This window comes from Pavona decussata, unplaced genomic scaffold (assembly GCF_977016875.1).
Source record: "Pavona decussata unplaced genomic scaffold, jaPavDecu1.1 SCAFFOLD_607, whole genome shotgun sequence".
NCBI lineage: Eukaryota > Metazoa > Cnidaria > Anthozoa > Scleractinia > Agariciidae > Pavona > Pavona decussata.
Window position 1 is genome coordinate 1 of NW_028145861.1, and position 16970 is coordinate 16970.

At 38.3% G+C, this 16970-nt stretch overlaps 1 protein-coding gene across 1 annotated transcript; it reads right to left on the bottom strand.

The window, feature by feature from the left end:
• Nucleotides 1–421: 421 nt before the first annotated feature.
• Nucleotides 422–8836, bottom strand: LOC146449183 (uncharacterized). The gene is made up of 6 exons (XM_085101936.1): nt 8832–8836; nt 6809–6818; nt 6557–6689; nt 4522–4674; nt 2489–2641; nt 422–605 (listed from the first exon to the last, which is right to left on the bottom strand). Exons 1-6 carry the CDS (start codon nt 8834–8836, stop codon nt 442–444), a joined length of 618 nt encoding a protein of 205 aa, XP_084958062.1. The 3' UTR covers nt 422–441.
• Between the last annotated feature and the right edge of the window lie 8134 nt (nt 8837–16970).

Below are 16970 nucleotides of genomic sequence, written 5' to 3' on the forward strand. Positions count from 1 at the left end.
GATTGTGTTGATTAGCTAGGTAAACTTAACTTACGGTATTTAACTGAAAGAAAGTTTTGTCACAAAGAAGTGCGACAATAACAACACATCAAAACACAAGTTAATTGAGCGATGGTTCTTGAAACGAACAACTTCACAGCTAGAATAATAACATCAGGCTAATACGAAAATATTTCGTTCTCCGGCTCTAAAGCGAACATGAAAGTGAAAAGAAACAACATAATAAGAACTGGAGTAAACCAGTTTATTTAAGTCGATTGTGCATTTTAGGTGGCCCCGAATCCCTGAATAAAGTTCACTGAATCCAGTTAAACACAACAACACAGCTGAACAGCAGACGAAAAAAATTGCCGGCAGAAACATGGCCTTAACTAAACACGTTGATTACTTAGCGATATGTGAAAGAGAAATACAAACTCTTACTGAATAAAACACGATTGTTCAAGACTTACTGAGACCTTTAAGTTGTTTCCCTGTCAGAAGAGAACTTTCTAGCGGCGCCGCTGTGGTTCGCCAGATTCGCTCCCCAGCAAAGTCAGCCGATACCGTTCCATCGATCAATCGCTGCCACTGACGGCGCGCTGACTTCTCATCGCAAAGAAGGCCTGAAAGTCAATGTGATCATCCTGTCACTAAAATAATAATAGTAATAATAATAAACAAAATAATGGTGACATGTTGTCGCCGAAACGTCATGTTTTAACCCTTTCAGCCCTAATATCAATGGACAAACTCTCCTGTCTTGTCCCTATATTTTTCTTATAAAAGCCGACTGGGTAGAAGTTATTAAAATATCAAGAGAATTCATGTTGGGTGGTCGTATCCTTAATTCTCATGACCTCAGGGATTGAATAAACATTAATTTTACCAGGAGAAATTTGATGCTGATCACTGTTAGGGCTTACAGGGTTAATCTCTCTACTTTTTATTGTGAAATAATACAACCGTCCTGGCATCCGAAACCCCATGCACCAAAGGTCTCTTCTGCCAGCGGGGATGATCTTGCCACTCAGTCCGATAACTTGTCTGACGACAAGCCAGTGAGGGAGAGATGAACTAGCCCCTAGACCATAATAAGTACATCCCTTTCGGCTAGCGCTCACATCCGACTGTCTCAAATTCAGCTTCATCTATATATAACATGATTAGCCGTCTTCCAAGTGGTACGTCTTGAGGTTTGGGCATGCGTACGTAGTGAACCTCATATAACGGATAGAGAAATATCTCGTTGTTTATTTCATCAAAATGATCAGGCAATGATCAAAAATATGAAAAGCTAGGGGGAAAAAACACACTTGTGATTAGTCTATAAAGTCACTTAACGACAAGGGAATCTTTTCATTATTTTAATTTCGTTTAATAAAAAAAAAAAAAAAAAAAAAACGCTCAATGTATGTGATTGTTCATTCTACCCAAGCCTTGGCATCCGTACAGATTGACGTCGTAGTTCATTTTTTATCTCACTCAAAGAGTTAATTTGTTTAGAAAAGAACTTTGCCGGAAACTTTTACCATCACTTTATAGGGATTCACGCTCTGGCCTCAAAATTAGTCTTTTTAGGTCACACATGTCATAACAGTTAATGATCAACCAGCACGCTAAGAAAGAATTAGGGCTGTTGATTGCAAGAACGGCTGATATCTTACTAACGCACGGTTGGATAAGTATGAAACCAACTTAGATCTGTCTACTAAAGAATTTTTTAGGCCATAAACTTCGAAAATTAAGCAGGTTTTTGACCTCCAAACATTGAGCGTGTTCTATAATGTCGTATGCACTGCGCTGTTCAAAGGGCGCTTTGAAATGAAATGCTCAAGCTAAGTTTTTTTTGTAATGAAACAAATATTCTTTTAACTGAAATGGCCCAAAATTTGATTTCTCTGAACTGAACAATTCAACTTCAAATGAGAAAAAACATCATTTTGACAACAACTCGTCATATAATTAGTTTTGACAAATGCGAGCATCTCGAGCGACGGGCTAGGCAAAATTTTCACGCAATTCTAGAAAGTAACTAAGGCATTCGCGGAGAGTCTGATTGTGTTGATTAGCTAGGTAAACTTAACTTACGGTATTTAACTGAAAGAAAGTTTTGTCACAAAGAAGTGCGACAATAACAACACATCAAAACACAAGTTAATTGAGCGATGGTTCTTGAAACGAACAACTTCACAGCTAGAATAATAACATCAGGCTAATACGAAAATATTTCGTTCTCCGGCTCTAAAGCGAACATGAAAGTGAAAAGAAACAACATAATAAGAACTGGAGTAAACCAGTTTATTTAAGTCGATTGTGCATTTTAGGTGGCCCCGAATCCCTGAATAAAGTTCACTGAATCCAGTTAAACACAACAACACAGCTGAACAGCAGACGAAAAAAATTGCCGGCAGAAACATGGCCTTAACTAAACACGTTGATTACTTAGCGATATGTGAAAGAGAAATACAAACTCTTACTGAATAAAACACGATTGTTCAAGACTTACTGAGACCTTTAAGTTGTTTCCCTGTCAGAAGAGAACTTTCTAGCGGCGCCGCTGTGGTTCGCCAGATTCGCTCCCCAGCAAAGTCAGCCGATACCGTTCCATCGATCAATCGCTGCCACTGACGGCGCGCTGACTTCTCATCGCAAAGAAGGCCTGAAAGTCAATGTGATCATCCTGTCACTAAAATAATAATAGTAATAATAATAAACAAAATAATGGTGACATGTTGTCGCCGAAACGTCATGTTTTAACCCTTTCAGCCCTAATATCAATGGACAAACTCTCCTGTCTTGTCCCTATATTTTTCTTATAAAAGCCGACTGGGTAGAAGTTATTAAAATATCAAGAGAATTCATGTTGGGTGGTCGTATCCTTAATTCTCATGACCTCAGGGATTGAATAAACATTAATTTTACCAGGAGAAATTTGATGCTGATCACTGTTAGGGCTTACAGGGTTAATCTCTCTACTTTTTATTGTGAAATAATACAACCGTCCTGGCATCCGAAACCCCATGCACCAAAGGTCTCTTCTGCCAGCGGGGATGATCTTGCCACTCAGTCCGATAACTTGTCTGACGACAAGCCAGTGAGGGAGAGATGAACTAGCCCCTAGACCATAATAAGTACATCCCTTTCGGCTAGCGCTCACATCCGACTGTCTCAAATTCAGCTTCATCTATATATAACATGATTAGCCGTCTTCCAAGTGGTACGTCTTGAGGTTTGGGCATGCGTACGTAGTGAACCTCATATAACGGATAGAGAAATATCTCGTTGTTTATTTCATCAAAATGATCAGGCAATGATCAAAAATATGAAAAGCTAGGGGGAAAAAACACACTTGTGATTAGTCTATAAAGTCACTTAACGACAAGGGAATCTTTTCATTATTTTAATTTCGTTTAATAAAAAAAAAAAAAAAAAAACGCTCAATGTATGTGATTGTTCATTCTACCCAAGCCTTGGCATCCGTACAGATTGACGTCGTAGTTCATTTTTTATCTCACTCAAAGAGTTAATTTGTTTAGAAAAGAACTTTGCCGGAAACTTTTACCATCACTTTATAGGGATTCACGCTCTGGCCTCAAAATTAGTCTTTTTAGGTCACACATGTCATAACAGTTAATGATCAACCAGCACGCTAAGAAAGAATTAGGGCTGTTGATTGCAAGAACGGCTGATATCTTACTAACGCACGGTTGGATAAGTATGAAACCAACTTAGATCTGTCTACTAAAGAATTTTTTAGGCCATAAACTTCGAAAATTAAGCAGGTTTTTGACCTCCAAACATTGAGCGTGTTCTATAATGTCGTATGCACTGCGCTGTTCAAAGGGCGCTTTGAAATGAAATGCTCAAGCTAAGTTTTTTTTGTAATGAAACAAATATTCTTTTAACTGAAATGGCCCAAAATTTGATTTCTCTGAACTGAACAATTCAACTTCAAATGAGAAAAAACATCATTTTGACAACAACTCGTCATATAATTAGTTTTGACAAATGCGAGCATCTCGAGCGACGGGCTAGGCAAAATTTTCACGCAATTCTAGAAAGTAACTAAGGCATTCGCGGAGAGTCTGATTGTGTTGATTAGCTAGGTAAACTTAACTTACGGTATTTAACTGAAAGAAAGTTTTGTCACAAAGAAGTGCGACAATAACAACACATCAAAACACAAGTTAATTGAGCGATGGTTCTTGAAACGAACAACTTCACAGCTAGAATAATAACATCAGGCTAATACGAAAATATTTCGTTCTCCGGCTCTAAAGCGAACATGAAAGTGAAAAGAAACAACATAATAAGAACTGGAGTAAACCAGTTTATTTAAGTCGATTGTGCATTTTAGGTGGCCCCGAATCCCTGAATAAAGTTCACTGAATCCAGTTAAACACAACAACACAGCTGAACAGCAGACGAAAAAAATTGCCGGCAGAAACATGGCCTTAACTAAACACGTTGATTACTTAGCGATATGTGAAAGAGAAATACAAACTCTTACTGAATAAAACACGATTGTTCAAGACTTACTGAGACCTTTAAGTTGTTTCCCTGTCAGAAGAGAACTTTCTAGCGGCGCCGCTGTGGTTCGCCAGATTCGCTCCCCAGCAAAGTCAGCCGATACCGTTCCATCGATCAATCGCTGCCACTGACGGCGCGCTGACTTCTCATCGCAAAGAAGGCCTGAAAGTCAATGTGATCATCCTGTCACTAAAATAATAATAGTAATAATAATAAACAAAATAATGGTGACATGTTGTCGCCGAAACGTCATGTTTTAACCCTTTCAGCCCTAATATCAATGGACAAACTCTCCTGTCTTGTCCCTATATTTTTCTTATAAAAGCCGACTGGGTAGAAGTTATTAAAATATCAAGAGAATTCATGTTGGGTGGTCGTATCCTTAATTCTCATGACCTCAGGGATTGAATAAACATTAATTTTACCAGGAGAAATTTGATGCTGATCACTGTTAGGGCTTACAGGGTTAATCTCTCTACTTTTTATTGTGAAATAATACAACCGTCCTGGCATCCGAAACCCCATGCACCAAAGGTCTCTTCTGCCAGCGGGGATGATCTTGCCACTCAGTCCGATAACTTGTCTGACGACAAGCCAGTGAGGGAGAGATGAACTAGCCCCTAGACCATAATAAGTACATCCCTTTCGGCTAGCGCTCACATCCGACTGTCTCAAATTCAGCTTCATCTATATATAACATGATTAGCCGTCTTCCAAGTGGTACGTCTTGAGGTTTGGGCATGCGTACGTAGTGAACCTCATATAACGGATAGAGAAATATCTCGTTGTTTATTTCATCAAAATGATCAGGCAATGATCAAAAATATGAAAAGCTAGGGGGAAAAAACACACTTGTGATTAGTCTATAAAGTCACTTAACGACAAGGGAATCTTTTCATTATTTTAATTTCGTTTAATAAAAAAAAAAAAAAAAAAAAACGCTCAATGTATGTGATTGTTCATTCTACCCAAGCCTTGGCATCCGTACAGATTGACGTCGTAGTTCATTTTTTATCTCACTCAAAGAGTTAATTTGTTTAGAAAAGAACTTTGCCGGAAACTTTTACCATCACTTTATAGGGATTCACGCTCTGGCCTCAAAATTAGTCTTTTTAGGTCACACATGTCATAACAGTTAATGATCAACCAGCACGCTAAGAAAGAATTAGGGCTGTTGATTGCAAGAACGGCTGATATCTTACTAACGCACGGTTGGATAAGTATGAAACCAACTTAGATCTGTCTACTAAAGAATTTTTTAGGCCATAAACTTCGAAAATTAAGCAGGTTTTTGACCTCCAAACATTGAGCGTGTTCTATAATGTCGTATGCACTGCGCTGTTCAAAGGGCGCTTTGAAATGAAATGCTCAAGCTAAGTTTTTTTTGTAATGAAACAAATATTCTTTTAACTGAAATGGCCCAAAATTTGATTTCTCTGAACTGAACAATTCAACTTCAAATGAGAAAAAACATCATTTTGACAACAACTCGTCATATAATTAGTTTTGACAAATGCGAGCATCTCGAGCGACGGGCTAGGCAAAATTTTCACGCAATTCTAGAAAGTAACTAAGGCATTCGCGGAGAGTCTGATTGTGTTGATTAGCTAGGTAAACTTAACTTACGGTATTTAACTGAAAGAAAGTTTTGTCACAAAGAAGTGCGACAATAACAACACATCAAAACACAAGTTAATTGAGCGATGGTTCTTGAAACGAACAACTTCACAGCTAGAATAATAACATCAGGCTAATACGAAAATATTTCGTTCTCCGGCTCTAAAGCGAACATGAAAGTGAAAAGAAACAACATAATAAGAACTGGAGTAAACCAGTTTATTTAAGTCGATTGTGCATTTTAGGTGGCCCCGAATCCCTGAATAAAGTTCACTGAATCCAGTTAAACACAACAACACAGCTGAACAGCAGACGAAAAAAATTGCCGGCAGAAACATGGCCTTAACTAAACACGTTGATTACTTAGCGATATGTGAAAGAGAAATACAAACTCTTACTGAATAAAACACGATTGTTCAAGACTTACTGAGACCTTTAAGTTGTTTCCCTGTCAGAAGAGAACTTTCTAGCGGCGCCGCTGTGGTTCGCCAGATTCGCTCCCCAGCAAAGTCAGCCGATACCGTTCCATCGATCAATCGCTGCCACTGACGGCGCGCTGACTTCTCATCGCAAAGAAGGCCTGAAAGTCAATGTGATCATCCTGTCACTAAAATAATAATAGTAATAATAATAAACAAAATAATGGTGACATGTTGTCGCCGAAACGTCATGTTTTAACCCTTTCAGCCCTAATATCAATGGACAAACTCTCCTGTCTTGTCCCTATATTTTTCTTATAAAAGCCGACTGGGTAGAAGTTATTAAAATATCAAGAGAATTCATGTTGGGTGGTCGTATCCTTAATTCTCATGACCTCAGGGATTGAATAAACATTAATTTTACCAGGAGAAATTTGATGCTGATCACTGTTAGGGCTTACAGGGTTAATCTCTCTACTTTTTATTGTGAAATAATACAACCGTCCTGGCATCCGAAACCCCATGCACCAAAGGTCTCTTCTGCCAGCGGGGATGATCTTGCCACTCAGTCCGATAACTTGTCTGACGACAAGCCAGTGAGGGAGAGATGAACTAGCCCCTAGACCATAATAAGTACATCCCTTTCGGCTAGCGCTCACATCCGACTGTCTCAAATTCAGCTTCATCTATATATAACATGATTAGCCGTCTTCCAAGTGGTACGTCTTGAGGTTTGGGCATGCGTACGTAGTGAACCTCATATAACGGATAGAGAAATATCTCGTTGTTTATTTCATCAAAATGATCAGGCAATGATCAAAAATATGAAAAGCTAGGGGGAAAAAACACACTTGTGATTAGTCTATAAAGTCACTTAACGACAAGGGAATCTTTTCATTATTTTAATTTCGTTTAATAAAAAAAAAAAAAAAAAAAAAACGCTCAATGTATGTGATTGTTCATTCTACCCAAGCCTTGGCATCCGTACAGATTGACGTCGTAGTTCATTTTTTATCTCACTCAAAGAGTTAATTTGTTTAGAAAAGAACTTTGCCGGAAACTTTTACCATCACTTTATAGGGATTCACGCTCTGGCCTCAAAATTAGTCTTTTTAGGTCACACATGTCATAACAGTTAATGATCAACCAGCACGCTAAGAAAGAATTAGGGCTGTTGATTGCAAGAACGGCTGATATCTTACTAACGCACGGTTGGATAAGTATGAAACCAACTTAGATCTGTCTACTAAAGAATTTTTTAGGCCATAAACTTCGAAAATTAAGCAGGTTTTTGACCTCCAAACATTGAGCGTGTTCTATAATGTCGTATGCACTGCGCTGTTCAAAGGGCGCTTTGAAATGAAATGCTCAAGCTAAGTTTTTTTTGTAATGAAACAAATATTCTTTTAACTGAAATGGCCCAAAATTTGATTTCTCTGAACTGAACAATTCAACTTCAAATGAGAAAAAACATCATTTTGACAACAACTCGTCATATAATTAGTTTTGACAAATGCGAGCATCTCGAGCGACGGGCTAGGCAAAATTTTCACGCAATTCTAGAAAGTAACTAAGGCATTCGCGGAGAGTCTGATTGTGTTGATTAGCTAGGTAAACTTAACTTACGGTATTTAACTGAAAGAAAGTTTTGTCACAAAGAAGTGCGACAATAACAACACATCAAAACACAAGTTAATTGAGCGATGGTTCTTGAAACGAACAACTTCACAGCTAGAATAATAACATCAGGCTAATACGAAAATATTTCGTTCTCCGGCTCTAAAGCGAACATGAAAGTGAAAAGAAACAACATAATAAGAACTGGAGTAAACCAGTTTATTTAAGTCGATTGTGCATTTTAGGTGGCCCCGAATCCCTGAATAAAGTTCACTGAATCCAGTTAAACACAACAACACAGCTGAACAGCAGACGAAAAAAATTGCCGGCAGAAACATGGCCTTAACTAAACACGTTGATTACTTAGCGATATGTGAAAGAGAAATACAAACTCTTACTGAATAAAACACGATTGTTCAAGACTTACTGAGACCTTTAAGTTGTTTCCCTGTCAGAAGAGAACTTTCTAGCGGCGCCGCTGTGAATCGCCAGATTCGCTCCCCAGCAAAGTCAGCCGATACCGTTCCATCGATCAATCGCTGCCACTGACGGCGCGCTGACTTCTCATCGCAAAGAAGGCCTGAAAGTCAATGTGATCATCCTGTCACTAAAATAATAATAGTAATAATAATAAACAAAATAATGGTGACATGTTGTCGCCGAAACGTCATGTTTTAACCCTTTCAGCCCTAATATCAATGGACAAACTCTCCTGTCTTGTCCCTATATTTTTCTTATAAAAGCCGACTGGGTAGAAGTTATTAAAATATCAAGAGAATTCATGTTGGGTGGTCGTATCCTTAATTCTCATGACCTCAGGGATTGAATAAACATTAATTTTACCAGGAGAAATTTGATGCTGATCACTGTTAGGGCTTACAGGGTTAATCTCTCTACTTTTTATTGTGAAATAATACAACCGTCCTGGCATCCGAAACCCCATGCACCAAAGGTCTCTTCTGCCAGCGGGGATGATCTTGCCACTCAGTCCGATAACTTGTCTGACGACAAGCCAGTGAGGGAGAGATGAACTAGCCCCTAGACCATAATAAGTACATCCCTTTCGGCTAGCGCTCACATCCGACTGTCTCAAATTCAGCTTCATCTATATATAACATGATTAGCCGTCTTCCAAGTGGTACGTCTTGAGGTTTGGGCATGCGTACGTAGTGAACCTCATATAACGGATAGAGAAATATCTCGTTGTTTATTTCATCAAAATGATCAGGCAATGATCAAAAATATGAAAAGCTAGGGGGAAAAAACACACTTGTGATTAGTCTATAAAGTCACTTAACGACAAGGGAATCTTTTCATTATTTTAATTTCGTTTAATAAAAAAAAAAAAAAAAAAACGCTCAATGTATGTGATTGTTCATTCTACCCAAGCCTTGGCATCCGTACAGATTGACGTCGTAGTTCATTTTTTATCTCACTCAAAGAGTTAATTTGTTTAGAAAAGAACTTTGCCGGAAACTTTTACCATCACTTTATAGGGATTCACGCTCTGGCCTCAAAATTAGTCTTTTTAGGTCACACATGTCATAACAGTTAATGATCAACCAGCACGCTAAGAAAGAATTAGGGCTGTTGATTGCAAGAACGGCTGATATCTTACTAACGCACGGTTGGATAAGTATGAAACCAACTTAGATCTGTCTACTAAAGAATTTTTTAGGCCATAAACTTCGAAAATTAAGCAGGTTTTTGACCTCCAAACATTGAGCGTGTTCTATAATGTCGTATGCACTGCGCTGTTCAAAGGGCGCTTTGAAATGAAATGCTCAAGCTAAGTTTTTTTTGTAATGAAACAAATATTCTTTTAACTGAAATGGCCCAAAATTTGATTTCTCTGAACTGAACAATTCAACTTCAAATGAGAAAAAACATCATTTTGACAACAACTCGTCATATAATTAGTTTTGACAAATGCGAGCATCTCGAGCGACGGGCTAGGCAAAATTTTCACGCAATTCTAGAAAGTAACTAAGGCATTCGCGGAGAGTCTGATTGTGTTGATTAGCTAGGTAAACTTAACTTACGGTATTTAACTGAAAGAAAGTTTTGTCACAAAGAAGTGCGACAATAACAACACATCAAAACACAAGTTAATTGAGCGATGGTTCTTGAAACGAACAACTTCACAGCTAGAATAATAACATCAGGCTAATACGAAAATATTTCGTTCTCCGGCTCTAAAGCGAACATGAAAGTGAAAAGAAACAACATAATAAGAACTGGAGTAAACCAGTTTATTTAAGTCGATTGTGCATTTTAGGTGGCCCCGAATCCCTGAATAAAGTTCACTGAATCCAGTTAAACACAACAACACAGCTGAACAGCAGACGAAAAAAATTGCCGGCAGAAACATGGCCTTAACTAAACACGTTGATTACTTAGCGATATGTGAAAGAGAAATACAAACTCTTACTGAATAAAACACGATTGTTCAAGACTTACTGAGACCTTTAAGTTGTTTCCCTGTCAGAAGAGAACTTTCTAGCGGCGCCGCTGTGGTTCGCCAGATTCGCTCCCCAGCAAAGTCAGCCGATACCGTTCCATCGATCAATCGCTGCCACTGACGGCGCGCTGACTTCTCATCGCAAAGAAGGCCTGAAAGTCAATGTGATCATCCTGTCACTAAAATAATAATAGTAATAATAATAAACAAAATAATGGTGACATGTTGTCGCCGAAACGTCATGTTTTAACCCTTTCAGCCCTAATATCAATGGACAAACTCTCCTGTCTTGTCCCTATATTTTTCTTATAAAAGCCGACTGGGTAGAAGTTATTAAAATATCAAGAGAATTCATGTTGGGTGGTCGTATCCTTAATTCTCATGACCTCAGGGATTGAATAAACATTAATTTTACCAGGAGAAATTTGATGCTGATCACTGTTAGGGCTTACAGGGTTAATCTCTCTACTTTTTATTGTGAAATAATACAACCGTCCTGGCATCCGAAACCCCATGCACCAAAGGTCTCTTCTGCCAGCGGGGATGATCTTGCCACTCAGTCCGATAACTTGTCTGACGACAAGCCAGTGAGGGAGAGATGAACTAGCCCCTAGACCATAATAAGTACATCCCTTTCGGCTAGCGCTCACATCCGACTGGTCTCAAATTCAGCTTCATCTATATATAACATGATTAGCCGTCTTCCAAGTGGTACGTCTTGAGGTTTGGGCATGCGTACGTAGTGAACCTCATATAACGGATAGAGAAATATCTCGTTGTTTATTTCATCAAAATGATCAGGCAATGATCAAAAATATGAAAAGCTAGGGGGAAAAAACACACTTGTGATTAGTCTATAAAGTCACTTAACGACAAGGGAATCTTTTCATTATTTTAATTTCGTTTAATAAAAAAAAAAAAAAAAAACGCTCAATGTATGTGATTGTTCATTCTACCCAAGCCTTGGCATCCGTACAGATTGACGTCGTAGTTCATTTTTTATCTCACTCAAAGAGTTAATTTGTTTAGAAAAGAACTTTGCCGGAAACTTTTACCATCACTTTATAGGGATTCACGCTCTGGCCTCAAAATTAGTCTTTTTAGGTCACACATGTCATAACAGTTAATGATCAACCAGCACGCTAAGAAAGAATTAGGGCTGTTGATTGCAAGAACGGCTGATATCTTACTAACGCACGGTTGGATAAGTATGAAACCAACTTAGATCTGTCTACTAAAGAATTTTTTAGGCCATAAACTTCGAAAATTAAGCAGGTTTTTGACCTCCAAACATTGAGCGTGTTCTATAATGTCGTATGCACTGCGCTGTTCAAAGGGCGCTTTGAAATGAAATGCTCAAGCTAAGTTTTTTTTGTAATGAAACAAATATTCTTTTAACTGAAATGGCCCAAAATTTGATTTCTCTGAACTGAACAATTCAACTTCAAATGAGAAAAAACATCATTTTGACAACAACTCGTCATATAATTAGTTTTGACAAATGCGAGCATCTCGAGCGACGGGCTAGGCAAAATTTTCACGCAATTCTAGAAAGTAACTAAGGCATTCGCGGAGAGTCTGATTGTGTTGATTAGCTAGGTAAACTTAACTTACGGTATTTAACTGAAAGAAAGTTTTGTCACAAAGAAGTGCGACAATAACAACACATCAAAACACAAGTTAATTGAGCGATGGTTCTTGAAACGAACAACTTCACAGCTAGAATAATAACATCAGGCTAATACGAAAATATTTCGTTCTCCGGCTCTAAAGCGAACATGAAAGTGAAAAGAAACAACATAATAAGAACTGGAGTAAACCAGTTTATTTAAGTCGATTGTGCATTTTAGGTGGCCCCGAATCCCTGAATAAAGTTCACTGAATCCAGTTAAACACAACAACACAGCTGAACAGCAGACGAAAAAAATTGCCGGCAGAAACATGGCCTTAACTAAACACGTTGATTACTTAGCGATATGTGAAAGAGAAATACAAACTCTTACTGAATAAAACACGATTGTTCAAGACTTACTGAGACCTTTAAGTTGTTTCCCTGTCAGAAGAGAACTTTCTAGCGGCGCCGCTGTGGTTCGCCAGATTCGCTCCCCAGCAAAGTCAGCCGATACCGTTCCATCGATCAATCGCTGCCACTGACGGCGCGCTGACTTCTCATCGCAAAGAAGGCCTGAAAGTCAATGTGATCATCCTGTCACTAAAATAATAATAGTAATAATAATAAACAAAATAATGGTGACATGTTGTCGCCGAAACGTCATGTTTTAACCCTTTCAGCCCTAATATCAATGGACAAACTCTCCTGTCTTGTCCCTATATTTTTCTTATAAAAGCCGACTGGGTAGAAGTTATTAAAATATCAAGAGAATTCATGTTGGGTGGTCGTATCCTTAATTCTCATGACCTCAGGGATTGAATAAACATTAATTTTACCAGGAGAAATTTGATGCTGATCACTGTTAGGGCTTACAGGGTTAATCTCTCTACTTTTTATTGTGAAATAATACAACCGTCCTGGCATCCGAAACCCCATGCACCAAAGGTCTCTTCTGCCAGCGGGGATGATCTTGCCACTCAGTCCGATAACTTGTCTGACGACAAGCCAGTGAGGGAGAGATGAACTAGCCCCTAGACCATAATAAGTACATCCCTTTCGGCTAGCGCTCACATCCGACTGTCTCAAATTCAGCTTCATCTATATATAACATGATTAGCCGTCTTCCAAGTGGTACGTCTTGAGGTTTGGGCATGCGTACGTAGTGAACCTCATATAACGGATAGAGAAATATCTCGTTGTTTATTTCATCAAAATGATCAGGCAATGATCAAAAATATGAAAAGCTAGGGGGAAAAAACACACTTGTGATTAGTCTATAAAGTCACTTAACGACAAGGGAATCTTTTCATTATTTTAATTTCGTTTAATAAAAAAAAAAAAAAAAAAACGCTCAATGTATGTGATTGTTCATTCTACCCAAGCCTTGGCATCCGTACAGATTGACGTCGTAGTTCATTTTTTATCTCACTCAAAGAGTTAATTTGTTTAGAAAAGAACTTTGCCGGAAACTTTTACCATCACTTTATAGGGATTCACGCTCTGGCCTCAAAATTAGTCTTTTTAGGTCACACATGTCATAACAGTTAATGATCAACCAGCACGCTAAGAAAGAATTAGGGCTGTTGATTGCAAGAACGGCTGATATCTTACTAACGCACGGTTGGATAAGTATGAAACCAACTTAGATCTGTCTACTAAAGAATTTTTTAGGCCATAAACTTCGAAAATTAAGCAGGTTTTTGACCTCCAAACATTGAGCGTGTTCTATAATGTCGTATGCACTGCGCTGTTCAAAGGGCGCTTTGAAATGAAATGCTCAAGCTAAGTTTTTTTTGTAATGAAACAAATATTCTTTTAACTGAAATGGCCCAAAATTTGATTTCTCTGAACTGAACAATTCAACTTCAAATGAGAAAAAACATCATTTTGACAACAACTCGTCATATAATTAGTTTTGACAAATGCGAGCATCTCGAGCGACGGGCTAGGCAAAATTTTCACGCAATTCTAGAAAGTAACTAAGGCATTCGCGGAGAGTCTGATTGTGTTGATTAGCTAGGTAAACTTAACTTACGGTATTTAACTGAAAGAAAGTTTTGTCACAAAGAAGTGCGACAATAACAACACATCAAAACACAAGTTAATTGAGCGATGGTTCTTGAAACGAACAACTTCACAGCTAGAATAATAACATCAGGCTAATACGAAAATATTTCGTTCTCCGGCTCTAAAGCGAACATGAAAGTGAAAAGAAACAACATAATAAGAACTGGAGTAAACCAGTTTATTTAAGTCGATTGTGCATTTTAGGTGGCCCCGAATCCCTGAATAAAGTTCACTGAATCCAGTTAAACACAACAACACAGCTGAACAGCAGACGAAAAAAATTGCCGGCAGAAACATGGCCTTAACTAAACACGTTGATTACTTAGCGATATGTGAAAGAGAAATACAAACTCTTACTGAATAAAACACGATTGTTCAAGACTTACTGAGACCTTTAAGTTGTTTCCCTGTCAGAAGAGAACTTTCTAGCGGCGCCGCTGTGGTTCGCCAGATTCGCTCCCCAGCAAAGTCAGCCGATACCGTTCCATCGATCAATCGCTGCCACTGACGGCGCGCTGACTTCTCATCGCAAAGAAGGCCTGAAAGTCAATGTGATCATCCTGTCACTAAAATAATAATAGTAATAATAATAAACAAAATAATGGTGACATGTTGTCGCCGAAACGTCATGTTTTAACCCTTTCAGCCCTAATATCAATGGACAAACTCTCCTGTCTTGTCCCTATATTTTTCTTATAAAAGCCGACTGGGTAGAAGTTATTAAAATATCAAGAGAATTCATGTTGGGTGGTCGTATCCTTAATTCTCATGACCTCAGGGATTGAATAAACATTAATTTTACCAGGAGAAATTTGATGCTGATCACTGTTAGGGCTTACAGGGTTAATCTCTCTACTTTTTATTGTGAAATAATACAACCGTCCTGGCATCCGAAACCCCATGCACCAAAGGTCTCTTCTGCCAGCGGGGATGATCTTGCCACTCAGTCCGATAACTTGTCTGACGACAAGCCAGTGAGGGAGAGATGAACTAGCCCCTAGACCATAATAAGTACATCCCTTTCGGCTAGCGCTCACATCCGACTGTCTCAAATTCAGCTTCATCTATATATAACATGATTAGCCGTCTTCCAAGTGGTACGTCTTGAGGTTTGGGCATGCGTACGTAGTGAACCTCATATAACGGATAGAGAAATATCTCGTTGTTTATTTCATCAAAATGATCAGGCAATGATCAAAAATATGAAAAGCTAGGGGGAAAAAACACACTTGTGATTAGTCTATAAAGTCACTTAACGACAAGGGAATCTTTTCATTATTTTAATTTCGTTTAATAAAAAAAAAAAAAAAAAAACGCTCAATGTATGTGATTGTTCATTCTACCCAAGCCTTGGCATCCGTACAGATTGACGTCGTAGTTCATTTTTTATCTCACTCAAAGAGTTAATTTGTTTAGAAAAGAACTTTGCCGGAAACTTTTACCATCACTTTATAGGGATTCACGCTCTGGCCTCAAAATTAGTCTTTTTAGGTCACACATGTCATAACAGTTAATGATCAACCAGCACGCTAAGAAAGAATTAGGGCTGTTGATTGCAAGAACGGCTGATATCTTACTAACGCACGGTTGGATAAGTATGAAACCAACTTAGATCTGTCTACTAAAGAATTTTTTAGGCCATAAACTTCGAAAATTAAGCAGGTTTTTGACCTCCAAACATTGAGCGTGTTCTATAATGTCGTATGCACTGCGCTGTTCAAAGGGCGCTTTGAAATGAAATGCTCAAGCTAAGTTTTTTTTGTAATGAAACAAATATTCTTTTAACTGAAATGGCCCAAAATTTGATTTCTCTGAACTGAACAATTCAACTTCAAATGAGAAAAAACATCATTTTGACAACAACTCGTCATATAATTAGTTTTGACAAATGCGAGCATCTCGAGCGACGGGCTAGGCAAAATTTTCACGCAATTCTAGAAAGTAACTAAGGCATTCGCGGAGAGTCTGATTGTGTTGATTAGCTAGGTAAACTTAACTTACGGTATTTAACTGAAAGAAAGTTTTGTCACAAAGAAGTGCGACAATAACAACACATCAAAACACAAGTTAATTGAGCGATGGTTCTTGAAACGAACAACTTCACAGCTAGAATAATAACATCAGGCTAATACGAAAATATTTCGTTCTCCGGCTCTAAAGCGAACATGAAAGTGAAAAGAAACAACATAATAAGAACTGGAGTAAACCAGTTTATTTAAGTCGATTGTGCATTTTAGGTGGCCCCGAATCCCTGAATAAAGTTCACTGAATCCAGTTAAACACAACAACACAGCTGAACAGCAGACGAAAAAAATTGCCGGCAGAAACATGGCCTTAACTAAACACGTTGATTACTTAGCGATATGTGAAAGAGAAATACAAACTCTTACTGAATAAAACACGATTGTTCAAGACTTACTGAGACCTTTAAGTTGTTTCCCTGTCAGAAGAGAACTTTCTAGCGGCGCCGCTGTGGTTCGCCAGATTCGCTCCCCAGCAAAGTCAGCCGATACCGTTCCATCGATCAATCGCTGCCACTGACGGCGCGCTGACTTCTCATCGCAAAGAAGGCCTGAAAGTCAATGTGATCATCCTGTCACTAAAATAATAATAGTAATAATAATAAACAAAATAATGGTGACATGTTGTCGCCGAAACGTCATGT